Here is an 18,881-nt window from a genome sequence, read left to right on the forward strand (position 1 = left end):
TACACCTGATCAGGTCCTGGGGATTTATCCACTTTTATGCATTTCAAGACATCCAGCACTTCCTCCTCTCTAATTTGGACAGTTTGCAAGGTGTTACTATCTATTTCCCTACAGTCTATATCTTCCATATCCTTTCCACAGTAAATACTGATGCAAAATACTCGTTTAGTATCTCCCCCATTTTCTGTGGCTCCACAAAAAGGCCACCTTGCTGATCTTTGAGGGGCCCTATTTTCTCCTAGTTACCCTTTTGTCCTTAATGTATCTGTAAAGACCCTTTGGATTCTCCTTACTTCTATTTGCCAAAGCTATCTCATGTCCCCTTTTTGCCCTCCTGATCTCCCTCTTAAGTATATTCCTACTGCCTTTATACTCTTCTAAGGATTCACTCGATCTATCCTGTCTACACCTTACACACGCTTCCTTCTTTTTCTTAACCAAACCCTCAATTTCTTTAGTCATCCAGCGTTCCCTATATCTACCAGCCTTTCCTTTCACCCTGACAGGAATATACTTTCTCTGGATTTTAGTTATCTCATCTCATTTCTGAAGGCTTCCCATTTTTCAGCCGTACCTTTACCTGCGAACATCTACCCCCAATCAGTTTTTGAAAGTTCTTGCCTAATACCATCAAAATTTGCCTTTCTCCAATTTAGAACATCAACTTTTAGATCTGGTCTATCCTTTAAATTTTAAATCTAATAGAATTATGGTCGCTGGCCCCAAAGTGCTCTCCCACTGACACCTCAGTCACCTGCCCTGCCTTATTTCCCAACAGTAAGTGTAAAACTTGACCTTCTCGAGTAGGTACATCCACAGACTGAATCAGAAAACTGGGACTTTTTTCACTGATGCGGAGGTTGAGGGGTGACCTTATACAGATTCATAAAATCATGAGGGATGCAGATAAGGTGAATAGCAGAGGTCTTTTCCCTAAGGTGGGTAGATTTCAAAACTAGGAGGCAAATTTTAAGATGAGAGCATAAAAATTTAAAAAGGACATGGGGGCAACTTTTTTTTTCCAGAGAATAGTTAGCGTGTGGAATGCACTGCCGGAAGTAGTGGCAGATGTAGGTACAGTTACATTAAAAAGACATTTGGATTAGTACATGAATAGGAAGGGTTTGAAGGGATATGGGTCAAACGCAGGCAGGTTTGGGAACTTGGTTGGCATGGACTAGTTTAATCAAAGATTTTGTTTCTTTGACAAAGCTTCTTTCCATCAAAATTCTTGCACTGATTGCCCACTGGCAACCAAACCTACCCTTCCTCATTATGTCACTTTAACGCTCTCCTTCTTAGCTCAATCAGACAACAGAATGATAACTCTCACTCCTGACTTTCAATCTTGGCTCTGCCTCTCCATGTTTACTCAGCTGGTTCTGCATCAGCCAGAATTAATTTTAAGATGATGTAAGATGCGTTAATAACTAGAAAATTCAAGTTTATAAGGAAAAAGCTCATAAGATGTTATATTCTATCCATTCTCCTGTCTGTCTCAGAAATCTGGACAATGAATAAAGATTGCTAGAAGAAATAAGAGGCCCTATAAAATAATAAGACATCTGCTAAAAAAAACTCCCACATACTGACCAGAAGATAAGTGAAGAGGTACTTGAATTTCTAAGCACACAAAGAACTCTTAAAAAGTGGCATCCAGAAATGAAAATGTCAGTATATCAACAATGTTATCATAGACGTTAAACTACAGAGACCTCCTAAAGGGCAAAGTGGAGGGTGGCAGATAGTGGTATAATCGACATCACTGTGGTCACAGGTGAGCTTCAGTGAATGAGAGAGGTTGGCACAAGACAGATGAATGTGACATACCATGACAACAGATCGCCGAACAGAAGTGGCTACAACAGCAATATCTAACACGCTGGCTCCCTTCAATTTAAAATCTGCCACAATTCAAATTTGTTAGAATGAAGGTCTGCCATTCAAATATCACAGATTTGGTGGAGCAAGAAGACAGCTTACAAGGAATAGGGAAGAGACCTCAAATGTGTGTTCTTCCTCCAGTTTGTAGTTTACTTTTCAAATGCAATAAAGACAATGATAAACAAAATACAGTCATGTTTCCAGATTGAGGCAGAGCTTTGGATTGTTTTTCTTCTAATGCAACAGGGTCAGAGACAGCCGACAGAAACATTCTGCACCAGTTCCTGCATGTGATATTTGAATACATCTCACTCTTCAGACTTCACGCGAGATATCTATGCTGATTTATCCTGCAGAGGACATACAGAAAGAGAGGGAGTTTCAACTGGTCAGTTATCAGAGTGCCGAAGTATGAAAAATTCCCGGTAGCAGCCTCTCCACCTCACCACAGGTTTAATAGCCAAGATAGCAACTCATTCTCCAAACTCCAGACTTCACTCTAAACTTCTGTAGATGCTGCTATCTGGTCAGTCAAGCAAAGCAGTCACCATCCACATACAAAGGTTACTACTACTGCTAATGCTGCAAATATTAGGTTCTCATCTGGCTTGTAAGAATACAGAATGTTACATTGCGATCTTATGGTGCACTTCAAACATTTCTCAAAGATTTCACAATGAGCATAAGTAAAATATGTTCCTTAAAATATTTATCCATGAAGGGTTGCATTCTCTGAGCAGAAAGTGTAGCTTGTGGTTCAGCAAAACCCAAGTTATCTCATCCTGTTTAACCACAAAATAGTTAGCGATATTCAACAGTCACCAATGCAAACATCTGTTTAAGCAGTTTTCACATTAGACTGAAACATCCACATCATGAGAGATCTAACATATTGTAATTGTCATCGAAGTGCCAGTTCATGGGTGTGCATTGTCTTTCCGATCACAGCAACAGTGGGTGGCTTGGTTGTTGGAGCTCAGATTAAACCAATCTTTGATGTTTGTTATGGACTGGGCCAGATCCCCTCAAAACATTTCAAGAAGGTAGCCCAGACCCTAACTTTGTTACTTGTTTTAAGCAAGTGAACAGTGGATATTCCAGGAGAGAATCAGCTGGTCAAACTACTTAGTTTTAGACAAAACAGAATTTATTTACAAGATTACTGAACGAAACACAAAGAACAGAAAATAGAATACAGAATAACCTATCCTATCTGAAAACCAACAAGCTTCCAAAATACTTGCAACAGAGTGAGAAAGACAGAGAGGAGAGCAGAGACAGGGAAGAGAGGAAGAGAGGAGGTGACAGTAAGAGAGAGAGAGAAGCAGATTTTCTACACACACACACACACACACGCGCGCGCGAAAACCAAACCAGAGAAGAACTGAGCTGGGAGAATTGGCTCCCCACTTTTCATTATACAAGTTTTTTTTAAACTTGAAAGCTTTCTGCCTGCAGCAGTATCTGTTAACTATTATCAAACTGACCCTAAAACCCATCCTAACTCAGACTTTTCAGAACCTGTGTTTTTATGACCACCTGAAGAAAAAAACCAAGGACAGCATAACCTTATTAAAGACACAGCTTCATCACATGTTGTCTAGAGGCTTCCATCACTTTCAGCTGCTTTATCTTTATCAGTTAATTCTTTTCGTATTGATTAAACACGGCAACACTTCTGCATGGATAACATGCCTGAAGAGCTCCATCGCCTTCTCTTGACAATTTCGGAGTTCACTTGTTCTTTTTGCCTTATTCACTACCTTGTTAGTTCACTTCTCCATCCAAGTTACCCTCATAATCCTTTAGCACCATATTTTAAGGCTGTCCCACACATTGGTAATCTACTGAAATTCAAACCAGAATCACCCAGTATCCAAGACATTTATTCATCAAGTCCCTAACTATCAACATTCTAGGTGACACTACTGAACAAGATCAACTTGGCAAGAGGAGGTTTACACACGAGCAGCATTTAATTGCCTAATTCTTTGGAGCCTCTACACAACCTACATAGCTCATGTTAAGACTATGATACAACACTCAACAAGATGCAACTTCAACAACAATTAAGGGGTTCAATGCCATTCAGGACATGGGAGGTTGCTTTGATTGACACTTATGCTATTAAACTCAATTTGCTTTCTAGCTTTGGCATGCTGTGCTTGCTGTATGCACAACCTGCAGAAACTAACAAGCCTCACTTTAACACCAGCTCTCAATCCTACATGGGCAAAGAACTATATGGTCACAGAAACATCATTACCTATTAACCTCAAAGGCACACACCTGCCAGACTTGGATGTATATTATTCCTTCACTATTGTAAGGAAAAATGCTGAAATTCTCTCCTCTAATACCACAGTACAAAAATGAAAGACCATGCTAGCTTAAAAGCTAACACTTGCCGCCACCTTCTTGAGGCAATGAGCTGTTGACAAATATGCAACCTTTGCAGCATAATTTATATCGAGAATAAGGCAAAACTATTCCACGAGTTTGCATTTTCATCAAGTGATTGGCTGCTTTCCACTGGATTAAAATCAAAAGATGCCTTCATTGATAAGTAATAACAAAGGCAACTGCAAATGGAAAAATACACCACGGAGCAGATAAAGACCTCATAAATTTAGAATTTATACCATTTCTGTCTGAGAGCAGCAAGGAAGTAATAATAACAGAACCTTCTAAACAAGTGGGCAAAGAAAGGCTTTCGCAAATAGTTAGTCTTCAAAGGCAGTGAGTTGTGAGAGCCTTCACTAGCACAAGAGATGTTGGAGGACAGTTGTAAACCATCCTGCTACAGTGAAGTAAGATAACCTACTGATGAGAAAAGCATGGTGTGTTCTTTATGTTTGATGCCTATTTGAAAATAAATTGTGCAGACAGAATTGAGTAAGTTAGTTCAATGATAACAGTTATTTTATTATGATGGTATGACAGTGAAAGGAAGCATCTGGCCCCAATTAAATACATCCTGGATTCATATTAGCAAGATTGAATCACAGAATGGCACAGGACAAAAAGCAGTTACTCAGCCAACTGAATCTGCATTATATTAATTAAACATGAATTAAAAGACAGCTGACATTTGGACTTGGGTGAAGGAACTGAAAGCATTGTTGCAAAGTTGGCAGATGACCCAAAGATAGGTGGCGGGATAGGTAATGCTGAGGAAGCGGAGAGATTGCAGAACATGAACAAGTTAGGAGAGTTGGCCAAAAAAGTGGCAGATGGAAACAATGTGGGCAAGTGAGAGCTTCCGCGCTTCGGTTAAAGAATAGAGGTGTACACTATTTTCTAAAAGGGAAAGGCTTCAGAAACCTGAACATAACTTAAAAACTAGGAGCAGGAGTAGGCCATCCAGCCCCTCAAGTCTGCTTTGTCACTCAATAAGATCATGACTGATCTTTTCATGGCCTCAATTCCACTCCTTTACTGTTCCAAAAATTCTCTCTATTAGCATTAAAAAGATTTACTGAGGAAGCCTCAACCACTTCACTGGGCAGAGAATTCCACAGATTCACAACCCTCTGGGCAAAAAAGTTCCTTCTCAATTCAGTGGTGAATCTGATCCCCCTAATTTTGATGCTATGCCCTCGTGTCCTAGTTTCACCCACCAGTGGAAACATCCTCTCTACTCCTAACTTATCTATTCCCTTCATAATTTTATATGTTTCTATAAGATTCATCCCCCCCCCCCATTCTTCTAAATCCCAAAGACTATAATTCCAATCTACTCAGTCTCTCCTCATAAACCAACCCCCTCAACTCCAGAATCAACCTAATGAACCTCCTCTGCACCCCCTCTAGTGCCAGTATATCCTCTCAAATAAGGAGACCAAAACTGTACACAGTACTCCAGGTGTGGCCTCACCAGCACCCTATACAGCTGTAACATAACCTCTCTACTTTTAAACTCAATCCCTTTAGCAATGAAGGTCAAAATTCCATTTGCCTTCCTAATTACCTGTTGCATCTGTAGACACCCAGGTCCCACTGTACAGTATTCAAGTAATAGTCCTTTTTATTGTTATTCCGACTGAAATGGATGACTTCACATTAATTAACATTGTACTCCATCTGCCAGACCTTTGCCCACTCACAAACTATGTCCTTTTGCAAAGTTTCACAGTCCACTGCACACTTTGCTCAACCACTCATCTTAGTGTCATCCGCAAACTTTCACAAACCACACATGGTCCACAACTCCAAATCATCTATGTAAATTGTGAATAATTGTGGTCCCAACACTAATCCCTGAGGCACACCACTGGTCACTGATTGCCAATCAGAACAGCACTCATTTATTCCCACTTTTTGCTTCCTGTTGGTTAATGAATCCTCTAACCATGCTAATGGATTGCCAGTAACGCCTTGCATCTTTAACTTATAAAGCAGCCTTTTGTGTGGAACCTTGTCAAGTGTATTTTGGAAATCTAGATGATACACCACATCTACTGGGTGCCACGGTACATTACATTTGCACTGTCTTCAGACAATTCCAAAACATTAGTTCAGCATTATTTGCCCTTCATGAATCCATGCTGCGTCTGCCCAACAGAACAATTTCCATCCAGATGCCTTGCTATTTCTTCCTTGATAATAGACTCAAGCATTTTCCCCAGTACAGAGGTTAAGCTAACTGGTTTATAATTCCCCATATTTTGTCTACCTCTTTTTTAAACAGTGGCATCACATTTGCTATTTTTCAGCTTGCTGGAACAGCCCCAGAGTCCAGAGAATTTTGGAAAATTACCACAATTGCAATTTCTCCTGCCATCTCTTTCAGCACCTTGGCATGCATTCCATTAGGGCCAGAAGACTTGTCTATCCCTAGCTCCATTAGCTTGTCCAAAACTACCTCTTTTGTGATAATGATTGGTTCCAGGTCTTCATCTACCATCATCTCTTTGTCAAGGGCATGTTATTCATGTCCTCCACTGTAAAGACAGACACATGATACCTATTCAATGCCGCAGCCATTTCCTCATAGCCCATTACTATATCTCCCTTCTCATCCTGAAGCACAGAAGAGACTTGGGAGTCCTAGTTCAGACTGTCTTAGGTTAACATGTAGGTTCAGTTGGCACTTAGAAAGGCAAATGCAACATTCGCATTCATTTCAAGAGGACTAGAATATCACAGCAGAGATGCATTGCTGAGGCTGTACAAGACTCTGGCCAGACCACATTTGGAATATTGAGAGTAGTTTTGGGCCCTGTAAGGAAATGCTGGCATTGGAGGAGGTCCAGAGGAGATTTACAAGAATGATCCTGATACTGAATGGCTAGTCATACAAGGAGTGGTTGAAGACTCTGGAGTTAATGGAGTTTAGAAGGAATGGGGGGTAGGGAATCTCATTGAAACTTACAGAATACGGAGGGGCCTGGATAGAGTGGGCATGGAGAAGATGTTTCCACAGTAGGAGATACTAGGATGTGAGAACACAGCTTCAGAGTGAGGAGGAATTTCTTCAGCCAGACAACGGTTAATCTGTGGAACTCATTGCCACTGTAGGTTGTGGAGGCCACATCACTGTGTGTATTTAAGAAAACAGGTTCTTGATTAGTGAGGGGATCAAGGATTACAGGCTGTTTTTCATCATTGATATAAATGAATTGGATGTGAGCCAATACTTAGTAAGTTTGCAGATGACACCAAAATTGGAGGTGTAGTGGACAGCAAAGAAGGTTACCTCAGATTACAATGGGATCTTGATCAGGGCTGAGGAGTGGCAGATGGAGATTAATTTAGATAAATGTGAGGTGCAGCATTTTAGGAAAGCAAATCTTAGTAGGACTTATACACTTAATGGTAAGGTCCTAGGGATTGTTGCTGAACAAAGAGACCTTGGAGTACAGGGTCATAGTTCCTTGAAAGTAGAGTCGGAGGTAGATAGGATTGTGAAGGCGATGTTTGGTATGCTTTCCTCTCTTGGTCAGAGTATTGAATACGGGAGTTGGGAGGTCATGTGGCGGCTGTACAGGACATTGGTTAGGCCATTGTTGGAATATTGCGTGCAATTCTGGTCTCCTTCCTATTGGAAAGATGTTGTGAAACTTGAAAGGGTTCAGAAAAGGTTTACAAGGATGTTGCCAGGGTTGGAGGATTTGAGCTATAGGGAGGGGCTGAACCTGCTGGGGCTGTTTTCCCTGGAGCGTCAGAGGCTGAGGGGTGACCTTATAGAGGTTTATAAAATCAAGAGGGGAATGGATAGGATAAATAGACAAAGTCTTTCCTTGGGGTCGGGGAGTCCAGAACTAGAGGGCATAGGTTTAGGGTGAGAGGGGGAAGATATAAGAGTGACCTAAGGGGCAACTTTTTCGTGCAGAGGTGGGTACGTGTATGGAATGAGCTGCAAGGGGAAGTGGTAGAGGCTGGTACAATTGCAACATTTAAAAGGCATCTGAATGGGTACATGAATAGGAAGGGTTTGGAGGGATATGGACCGGGTGCTGGCAGGTGGGATTAGATTGGTTTGGGATATCTGGTCGACATGGACGGGTTGGATCGAAGGGTCTGTTTCCATGCTGTACATCTCTTTGAAGCTAAAATACAACTGATCCATTTGCAATTGATGCAAATTCTTAAAACTCCACTTCCCACCTTCCACTTCAGGACATCTAAAGTTCTGCTGCCTAAGTCCCATTTACCTATGCTTACTGATTTCCATCGGTTCGGAGTTAAACAATTATTTGCTTTTTAAAAAATTGTGATTCACATTTTCAAAACTTTCCATCAGTTCATCCCTTTTAAACGTCTTCGCCATCTAAACCTCTTCCTATCTCTGTAACTTACATCTCCCTGTTTCTGTATCCTCCTCGAGCCGTGAGACCCCTCCCTATCCCTGTAACCTCCTCCTGCACTTCAACCCCTCCCCATCGCTAACATCTCCAGCGCCATTTATATTCAGTTACCTTCTCCAACCCCAGACCTCTCTCATCTCTATAACCTCCTCCAACCCATACACTTCTCACTATATCTGTCATCTCCTCCAGTCCATAAAACTCTCCCATCTCTATCCCCTCCCTCTCTCCTAAACTTCCCCCAACTCCTAGACCTCTCCTTATCACTATAACTTCCCCACTGCCCTTTCAAACCTCCCCACCACTGTCAACTCCTCCAGCCTCACAACCCACCACAATACTGGTACTCCTCTACCTCCGGCCATTTGATCATCCTGATTTTAATCCCTTCACTGCTGGCAGCCATGCCTTCAGCTACACAAGCCCTTAGTTCTTCAATTTCTTCAGTAAATGTCACCTTGCCTCAGTTTCTCCTCCTTAAACCTTACCTCTTTGACTAAGTTTTCTTCATTGGTTCTATTATCTCCTGATGTGGTTCGGTTTGCTCTAAAGCACTTCTGTGAAGCATCTTGGGGTGCTTGACTACATCAAAGGCAGGGTATGAGCACAAGTTGTTTTTCTAGAGCTGCCTCCTTAAGTTGAAGTTCAAGATGACAACACAGAGACAGCATTAACTCCAGAAAGCAACTAATGATAACAATATAAGGAGTTTTAGAGCCACTCACATCACTAAACAAAACTTGGGATTACACCCTATGACAAGCCAGTGATCCCAGAGTTTATTTTGTATCAAAGAGTAATTACCACTTCCTCCACTCAACATCAGTGTGGTTTAGTGAGACAGATAGGTGAAGGTAGCACTGCCAGAAAATGCGAGGCTGTACCTAAATCAATATACCAAACACCAATTGCAAACCTCCAAAGTCCTTGAATCTGTATAGCACTCATTACAAATCAGGATGTCTGAAAATGTTTCAGTCAGGTCCTCTCCTGCTCTTCTAAGAGTGTCACAGATATCCTGGAACTTAAATCATAACGTTAGTCTGCAGCTGCAGTGAGGGATTGGTAAGGTAAATGGAATGTTACCTTTTATTGCCAGGGGAATGGAATATAAAAGTAAGGATGTTCTGTGACAGCTGCATTTTGCACAGGTGAAACCTTAGCAGGGGTACCGTGTGCAGTTTTGGTCTCCTTATTTAAGAAAGGATGCAATTGTATTATAGGCAGTTCAGAAAATGAGACGGCTATTTATGAGGAAATATCAGACAGGCTGTGCTCCATCTACTGGAATTTAGAAGATAAAAAGTGCTGACTTTTCAGGCTAGAAGGTGGCGTGTAGTGGTTAGTATTGAGACGCTTGCCTTTTCTGACATACATAAATGATGTAGATCTTGATGTATAGTGGACAATTGTGAAATTTGTAGATGACCCAAAACTTGGAAAAACTGTATTCAGTGGGGAGGACAGTGTAGAACATCAACAGAACATTGACGTGTTGGTGGGGTGGGCAGATGGGTAGCAGGACAAGTGAGAGGTGATGCACTTGGATACAAAGATCATGGAGAGTCAGTATAAAATAAAGGATACAATTTGAAAAAGTGTGCAGGAGTAGAGAGACTTGGATGTGCCTCACTATGTGAAATACATGAATGCATTGCTGGGGGGTTGCAAAAGGTTATCAGAATGGTGACATGGATGGGACACTTGAGAAATGAGGAAAATGTGTAGAAGTTGGGCATGTTTTTCCAGAGAGAGAGGCAAATAGGAGATTTGATGACAGTTTTCAAGAACCTGAGTGGATAGGGAGAAACTATTCCCGCTCATAAAAGGATTTACATCTAGAAAGCACAGTTTTAAAGTGTTTTGCAAAAAGAAGCAAATGTGAGGTGAGAAAAATCTTTTTCATGCAGCGAATAGTAAGGATACAGAATGCACTGCTTGTGATGGAAGTAGGTTCTACTGAGGCATTGAAGAGGGCAATGGATGATTATTTAAAGAGAAACAATGGGTAGAGCTAGCAGGGAGAAAGGCAGGAGGGTAGCATTAAAGTTAAAGCTCTTAGAGCCAGTGCAGACATAATGGGCTGAATGGTCTCCTCCTGCACTATAACAACTGAGAGATTCTGTGAGGCATACAAGATCCCAAGAGGAGTTGAAAGGTTGGATGCTGAGAGGATTTCTCTCCTGTGGAAGAGACTAGAATTAGGCAGAGAATTTAAAAATAAGAGGCATTCTATTTCAGACATAGATAAGGATTATTTTTCTTACAGGGTTGAGAATTTTTGGAATTGTCTTTCCGAGAGGAGTGCAGATGAAATAACTGAATATTTTGAGGTAACCATCATCAACTGTGATCTTACTGAATGGTGGCACAGGGTAGAGGGGCCAAAAGGCCTACGCTTGCTTTAAATCTGTGTGTTAACACAGGGCCTTTAGCTGCATCCGAGAAGGCAGAAATTGCCTCAGTGAAATATCCCAGCTAAGTGGCAGTGGACTCCTCTACCAAAGTGTAAGATTTAAAAACTCTGATCTTCACAATGTCAGGTTTTCAAATCTATTTTAAAAATGTAAAGACATTATTGCAAAACCTACAGCAGTTTGATCTTTCTTTCCATTTAGAAACAGCAGTGACAGTATGACATGGTATGATATTTGTTTTGTCACACTAATGATCAGAAGTTTAGATCTGCAGACAGCAAAGAAGGTGCATGACTCAACAGCCATAAAAGGATATTTCTGGACAAAAAAGTATTATAGCATTAAACAAAAACTCAATTAGAATTATTTGCTGTTAATGCAGCAAGCATCTTTCGTAGTCTGCAGTCCTACCTTTTTTACTGACTGCCGATGAAGAGTCTTGCATTTCTGCAGTAACTTGCAGCATCCAAGCTGGCAAGATTCTTTTCCTCTGTACAGTGGCTGGTGCTGCATGACCACTCTTCAACTGCTCGCTCTCTGACTAAAAGAACACAAGATTGGCTTGGTTAGCAGAAGATGGGTCACACTAGCTCAACTTATTTTAATACTTGTCTCAAATGGGATTAGAAAATTGAAACATTACAACAGAATCCAATCACATCGTATTTCAAGAGTGACAGTCATTTCATTGTGATCAGGACCTAAAGCTGTGACCAAATGATTTTTCTTGACTTAATAACTGAGCTGAAAGCACTGATGTTAACTGAAGGTCTAAGGTGAGGTGCTAACCTATATGATTCAGCAGCTTACGAGAGGACTTTATTGATACATTATGAAAGCCCGAAGCAGTAATTTTCAATGTTTGTTAGAAAGGACTTCTCTTGTTTACTTGGCTATTGCTAAAAAAAAGTTTTTTAAAAAAAACTTGACTGAATTATCAACTTCTAAAGTCTAGAAGAAAGGGCAGTAAAAGACTACATTTTTAGAGAACAATCAGAAAGCTTTCAGTTGTTTCTTTCAATTCCAAGAACCTTAAATTCATATTTCATGAAATCAAACTTCTAGCTTGTTCCTACAAGATTGGAGCAAACCATGTACTTTGTGGATCAAATTTCCCAATTGGGAAATGGATTCAGAACATTTTAAGCAACTATTTGTCTGCAAGTGCGGAGAGTACCTGCTGTTGCAAAGTCGGGCTAACTGAACTAACGAATACCCATTAAGACCATCAGCATAAACTGCATTAATCTTCCAGACTCCTGATATGAAGAAAACGACTGGTATTTATATGACACTTTGCATGACCATTTAGTGTCTGTAATGATCTGGAATTAGAGAAATAATGCAAATTGGCAATGGCAACGAGCTAAGACAATCAAACCAGGGCAAGGTGTGAAGTGGAAGGGATTAAAAAGGACTTTAGTTGAGTGTAAGTAAGTATTTGTGTTTATTTCAAATAATTGGTTATAATTCTTTCACCTGTGTGTAGCTTTGCTTCATTATAATTTCAGTAATTTGCATGATGTGTAATAACCAAAAAGAAATCAAGTTAGAAAAAGTCACTGTATAAAAGCACGCATACAACAACTGTGACGTCTAAGTGAGGACCTTATCCTACTTTCTTTTCATTCACCCATGAGACATGGGCACCACTGGCTGGCCAGCATTTATTGCCCATCCCTAGCTGCCATTGTTATAAATGGATGCGTGCATACATTTTTTTTTAAGGCAATAAGATGAATTTAAGAAGAGGATTCTAAATCTCCCCTGTGCTTTCAGCCACATTAAAAAACCCAGAATGTCCTTCTCCTCCTTTAACAACTACTCTCAAAACACATCCTGGTCAAACCTTTGGTAACCTTTGACTCTGTGTATCTTTGTCGTCTGTGCCTCTGAAGGTCCTTGGGTCAGTTTACAACATTAGAAAGTTCTATTTAACTGAAAACTGAAATTGCTATCACAGCAATTCAAACATTGTGATTTGAGATGTACTGTCTGTGAACTTGGCTAAACAGCCTTAACATTCTTAAAAACTAGAACTAGATATAAAATTTAAAATGAAGTGGCAATGTTCTCTTCATACCACACTTAATAGATAATATCAGGCAATTCAAATTCATTCAATAAGTGATCGCTGCATGGCAAGAATTCTTACTTTATAATAGACCATAAAAACTCTTCGGGTTTACATCAAAGTGTTTGTGTTCTTTAATTTTTTAAAAAATGGTTAACAAAAATCTTACACTAATCATATTCATAATATTAGGGTGTAAAAGTGTGTACTTGGACTGAGGCAAAGTGACAGCCTCTTTTAAAAACTCTACAGTGATCAAGGTAAAAGAGAGTTAGATTAAATAACAAATCAATTAAAAACAAACAGGACCATTTGGTTACAATTTTAAGTTAAATGGATGGATTTCACCCAAGTTGTTGTTCCTTTCATGCAAGCGGAGCATCAATAATTCAAATATGTAAATCAGTAATTCAATCCAACCGACATGTACACTTGCAGCAGAAAAATTAGTAGATCGCAATCAGCATTCAGAACCAGCAACTCAATCTATTGCCTCCCTTGTCCGAGAGCTGTGGCAAATTGTGACTGACCCAAATAAGTTAGCCTACTTTAATATGTTTGTATACTTCAATATTAATTTGCTTACACTGAATAATCCTGCAGACCAAGTCAAAGATCCACAACAGTCCTAGTTCTAAAGCCTCAGACTGAATCCTAGAAGATTACAGGGAGTTGATCCAGTCCTACCTCAGCAGGTTCAGTATTAGACTGGGGTTAAATGAGTATTCATTGCTTTAAACATTTAAGTGTAAAATCTGTTAATCACATGACCCTTACCACTTTCTGCAAGATGCCATTTGGTTCAATTCTGCTGGATTGCTGTCGGAAATAATTATCTGTTGTTAATGCCTCAGATGATGTAGTGGGTTTTTGCGAGTAACCCCGAGGTATATCTGGGCCCTCGCTGACATCCCCTTTCTCCTTATGCAAACTTCCTGCAGGATTAGATTGCTCATCATCCTCAAAACTTGACAGATCGCTGTTTCTGCAATGCATTAAAAGGTGGCATAAATGCATTTTCATAGACTGAAGAAAAATCTTCTAGACAGGAATCAAAATTCGTAATTGAATTTGCTTGTCAATATAATTACCATTTCAGGTTTCAGTGCAACATGTGAATCTAAATTCCTTCTCGTAGTTTGGTTCAATTTAACACCACCTTTTAAAATCCACCAACTAAACAAATCTTTCTCTCAAAATACTATTGATTAATGAAGGCATTTTGAACAAAATATTTATAATTCATGTTTAATGAGTATTACAAATATTCAGTTACAAGTTTATAAATATACATTTATTTCGTCAAAGCATATTTTAAATATCCTCATACAGGTGAGAACCTACACTGGTAGTATAGTCTTATGCAGTATATAGTTGATTACACTTGTCACTAAAAGTGATTTCTGTCTTACACTTCAAAGGTTTTATGAAAATAACATGGTGTTACAGAGACCCAAGTTACTTTATTCCAAAATGTATTTTACATATATATTTCACTAACTCTTAGAGCTAATCAATTCAGGACACGGACAAAACTGAAGGATAGAAAGAGGTTTAAGGGAAGGGAAAAATGTCTGAGCCAAAAAAATACTGTTAAGAATAATTTTTATTATTAAGAACAAATTATAACCTTACTGCAATACTTATTTTCTATATAGAACAGAACTTCTAAAGCACTGAAGCACAGAAACAATTATCAAGTAGGATAATACATTAACTTTTCTCCATTGTATACCTTCCAGAATTCTCAAGTGCAGAGGAATTGAGGAGTTCCAGTGCATCAGCTACAACAGATTTGCATGGAGGTACAGCACTTAATTATGAAGTCTACTGGAATGCTATTGTTTATTATAGGAAGAACTGAAAATAAACGTAAGGATGCTACACTTCAGTTATACAGGGCTTTGTTAAAACATCTTGAATACTGTGTGTAGTTTGGATCTCTGTTTGAGGGAGGATGTATATGGGTTGGAGGTGGTTCAGAGGAGCTTTACTAGTCTGGATGGGTTGTCTTAGGTTGGACAGACTGGACTTTTTTTTCTACTGGGAGTTTAGAAGAGTGAGAGGTGACTTGATGGTAGCGAATATGATCCTGCATGGCCTCTACAAGAGTCGATACAGGAATGATGTTTGCTCCTGTGGCTGAGTCCAGAAGTAGAGAGCACGGTCTTAAAATTAGTGATTTTTCTTTCTCTCTCTCAAAATGTGGTGGAATTTTGGAACACTGCCTCAGAAGGTGGTGGAGGCAATGTCACTGACTATGTTTGAAACAGAGGTAGATAATTTCATACAGGATAAGGGGAGTAAGGAATAATCAGCAGTAGATGGCAATTTGAAGGATAAATATATCTACCACAATCTTATTGGATGGTGAAGCAGGCTTGAGGAGCCGAATGGACTGCTTCAGCTCCTAGTTCATATGATTCTAAGCATTTTCACGGACAACAGAGCAAGTTTAAACACATTTATCCATCAATTTATGGCAACTGTGAAAACAGAACCAATCAATTCTCATACAAAAATAGCTTAAGATACAAACTATTCAACATGAGTTTGATGATATATTGATCTAACTGTTCAAAGACATAGTTCACCAAAAATGACCATGGTAGCTTCTTATAACAGGGCTCAATGTGGTTTGAATTTGCTTATTGCATGGGAGTTGCACAGCTCCCAGAAACCAGCAAATTGTTATCTAAATCCTTGTTTTGCTGTTACAAATAGGAAAAAGTAAGCATTTTCTTATTAATGTGGCCCAGCTAACCAATTCACATTTAGGACTGAAAACATCTGGGTTACAACAGACTTCTACCATACTGTCCTAACCTTTACAATATCGGAATGGGAAGTCAAAGGTTAGATAATGTAATGTTGTTAACTTTCTGTGAAAACATCACACCATTAATGTTGAATGCATTCATAGACAGAGATATGATTAATGTTCATTTGCTTCTGATTTAAAGATTAAGTCACCTTAACGTCTGTTCGAAGCTGGGTAAGATTACTTTGAATATGTATTTATCTGGCAGTAAAGAAAAAGAGTCTCCTGGGTTCAGCCAGTGCCATTCATCCTTAGCCAGGGGCAGAAACTGGTCTCCATTTGATGACCGATAGAAGCATGGATTGGTGTGTAACTGGAATAAAGAACAGAGATGAACAATATCTGATGCAAAATGACATCCTAACAATACTAAGTGGTTAAATAATGCACAGTTTCTCTATCTTGAGTCCAGAAAGGCTTTTCGGGAGGTCCACAAAATAGTTAATTCACCCTGCCACAGCTCACCTGTTGCTGAAATGATTAAATCATGCTTTTGTTAGCTAGAATTGATTTATTAAACAAGATTTACAAGCTGGAGTTGACCATTAGGCCTTAGAGCCTGTCTGGACCACCATTTGATAAGATCATGAATGATCTGATTGTGGTTTGAGGTCTACTTCCTAGCCTGCCTATCACACACCCATCTCCAATATTACTGAAGTAGGGATACAAGTGATAATTGACAGTTAAACCTCAAACTTTCAACACAATTGGCAAACATTAATGAGTCTGAATCATTGTTTCTTCAACCACAGATGTTGCCTGACTTGCTGAGTACTTCCTGCATTTTCTGTTCAAATTGCTGGTTTCACATTGGTTTCTGAGGTTTCATTTTTGGAACTCCAACTATTTTTCCACAAAAACTGGATCATTTGTCTTAACAATAGCCATTGCAGAGACAGCAGTTTACAGAGGAAATTGTGTGAGTGACAAATAGCTACCATGAGATTTTCTTTTACAAGTTCACATAGGAGGAGGAGAAAGAGATTTGGATCATTGAGTCACACAGCACAGAGAGACTCTCTTCGGTCCAACCAGTTCAGACCGACCATAATCCCAAACTAAACTAGTCCCACTTGCCTGCACTTGGCCTATATTCCTCCAAATCTTTCCTATTCATGAGCTTATCCAAAAGTGTTTTAAACGTTGTAACTGTACCCGCATCTGCCATTTTGTCTGGAAGTTCATTCCACACACAAACCACTCTGTATATAAAAAAAAGTTGTCCCTCGTATCCTTTTTAAATCTCACCTTAAAAATATGTCCCCCGGTCTTGAAATTCACCATTATCGGGAAAAGACACTTGCCATTCACCTTAACCACACTCCTCACGATTTTAAGAACCCCAATAAGGCCATCACTCAATCACTTACACTCCAATGAAGACAGTCCCAACCTGTCCAGTCTCTCCCTATAATTCAAACTTTCCATTCCCAGCAACAGCCTGGTAAATGTTTTCTGAGCCCTCTCCAGCTTAATAATATCCTTCCTATAACAGGGCAACCAGAACTGCACACAGTACTCCAGAAGAAACCTCACCAATGTCCTGTACAACCTCAAAATAACTTCCCAATTCCTATACTTAATGATCTGAGTAATGAAGGCAAATACCTTCTTAATCACCCTGTCTACATGTCATAAACCTCAAAGAATTACATGCCCGAATCCTTGGGTCCCTCTGTTCTACCACACTTCCCAAAGCTCATCTTTAACTGTCTAAGTCCTGCCCTTATTTGTTTCACCAAAACGCAATACCTTGCATTTATCCAAATTAAACTCCATCTGCTCCTCTTCAGCCCATTGACCCAATCAATCAAGATTTGTTTGTAATCTTCGATAACTTTTTCACTGTCCACTACACCACCAATTTTGGTGTCATCCGCAAATTTACTAACCAGATCTTCTATATTCTCATTTAAATCATTTACATAAATGACAAACAAAACACCGATCCCTGTGAAGCACTGCTGGTAACAGACCTCAAGTCCAAAAAAAACAATCCTCCACCACCACCAACGTCTCCTGCCAATAAGCCAATTACATATTCAATTGGAAAGCTCACCCTGAATCCCATGCAATCTAACTTTACCAGTTAGTCTAGCATGCAGAATCTTTACCAAGACTTTACTAAAGTCCAAGTAAACAACGTTGCCTGCTCTGCCCTCAACGATCATTTTGGTTACTTCCTGTGTTTTCTCTTTGCAGCCAGACACTTCTGCTGTGCTGTTCACAAACAAAGGCCATCATCCTCTTCCCAGGAACCAATCAACATGTTGTCAGGCAGTCATCGCTTAATATACAATTTATAATGCTCCTGGAAATTTTATTTTTAAAGCTGCAAACATCTCTGCACAATCTTCATGGCTTAAAACAATATGTTTTCCCATTTTGAGTCCACAGTCTAAAAAGAAAATGGCCTTTACATTGACCAGGAGAAAGTGAGGACTGCAGACGCTGGAGATCAGAGTCAAAAGTGTGGTGCTGGAAAAGCACCGGTCCGGCAGCTTCCTGATGAAGGGCTTATGCCCGAAATGTCAATTCTCCTGCTCCTCAGATGCTGCCTGACCTGCTGTGCTTTTCCAGCACCACATTCTTTACACTGACTATAGTTGGAAATTGAAGTTGGACAGCTACATAACTAAAGGTAGTAGGAGGGTTTTAGTAACTTGAGGATCAAGTGGGATTATGTAGTGGATAGTTCAGCTGCACAGGCTTCTGCTACTTCACTGAGTAGTAAAGTGGATAATTTATGGGACAGAATGACATTAGCAGTCTCTGAGTTGAGGAAATAATAATGACAACTTGTTCTTGCCCCTAACGACTGCCCTTGGATTGGTCAAGCCACAGATTGTTACAGAACTCAATGTCATCCAGAA

The 18,881-nt window shown here is 39.7% G+C and overlaps 1 protein-coding gene across 1 annotated transcript in view; it reads right to left on the reverse strand.

The window, feature by feature from the left end:
• Window positions 1–18,881, reverse strand: part of aplf (aprataxin and PNKP like factor) — a 60,665-nt gene that overhangs the window by 31,297 nt on the left and 10,487 nt on the right. The window contains exons 3-5 of the mRNA XM_043696656.1: window positions 16,158–16,318; window positions 13,962–14,169; window positions 11,522–11,651 (exon numbers count right to left, since the gene is read on the reverse strand). Coding sequence (XP_043552591.1) covers window positions 11,522–11,651; window positions 13,962–14,169; window positions 16,158–16,318 — 499 coding nt within the window. The remainder of the gene's footprint in view (window positions 1–11,521; window positions 11,652–13,961; window positions 14,170–16,157; window positions 16,319–18,881) is intronic.

Source organism: Chiloscyllium plagiosum, chromosome 9, assembly GCF_004010195.1.
Source record: "Chiloscyllium plagiosum isolate BGI_BamShark_2017 chromosome 9, ASM401019v2, whole genome shotgun sequence".
NCBI lineage: Eukaryota > Metazoa > Chordata > Chondrichthyes > Orectolobiformes > Hemiscylliidae > Chiloscyllium > Chiloscyllium plagiosum.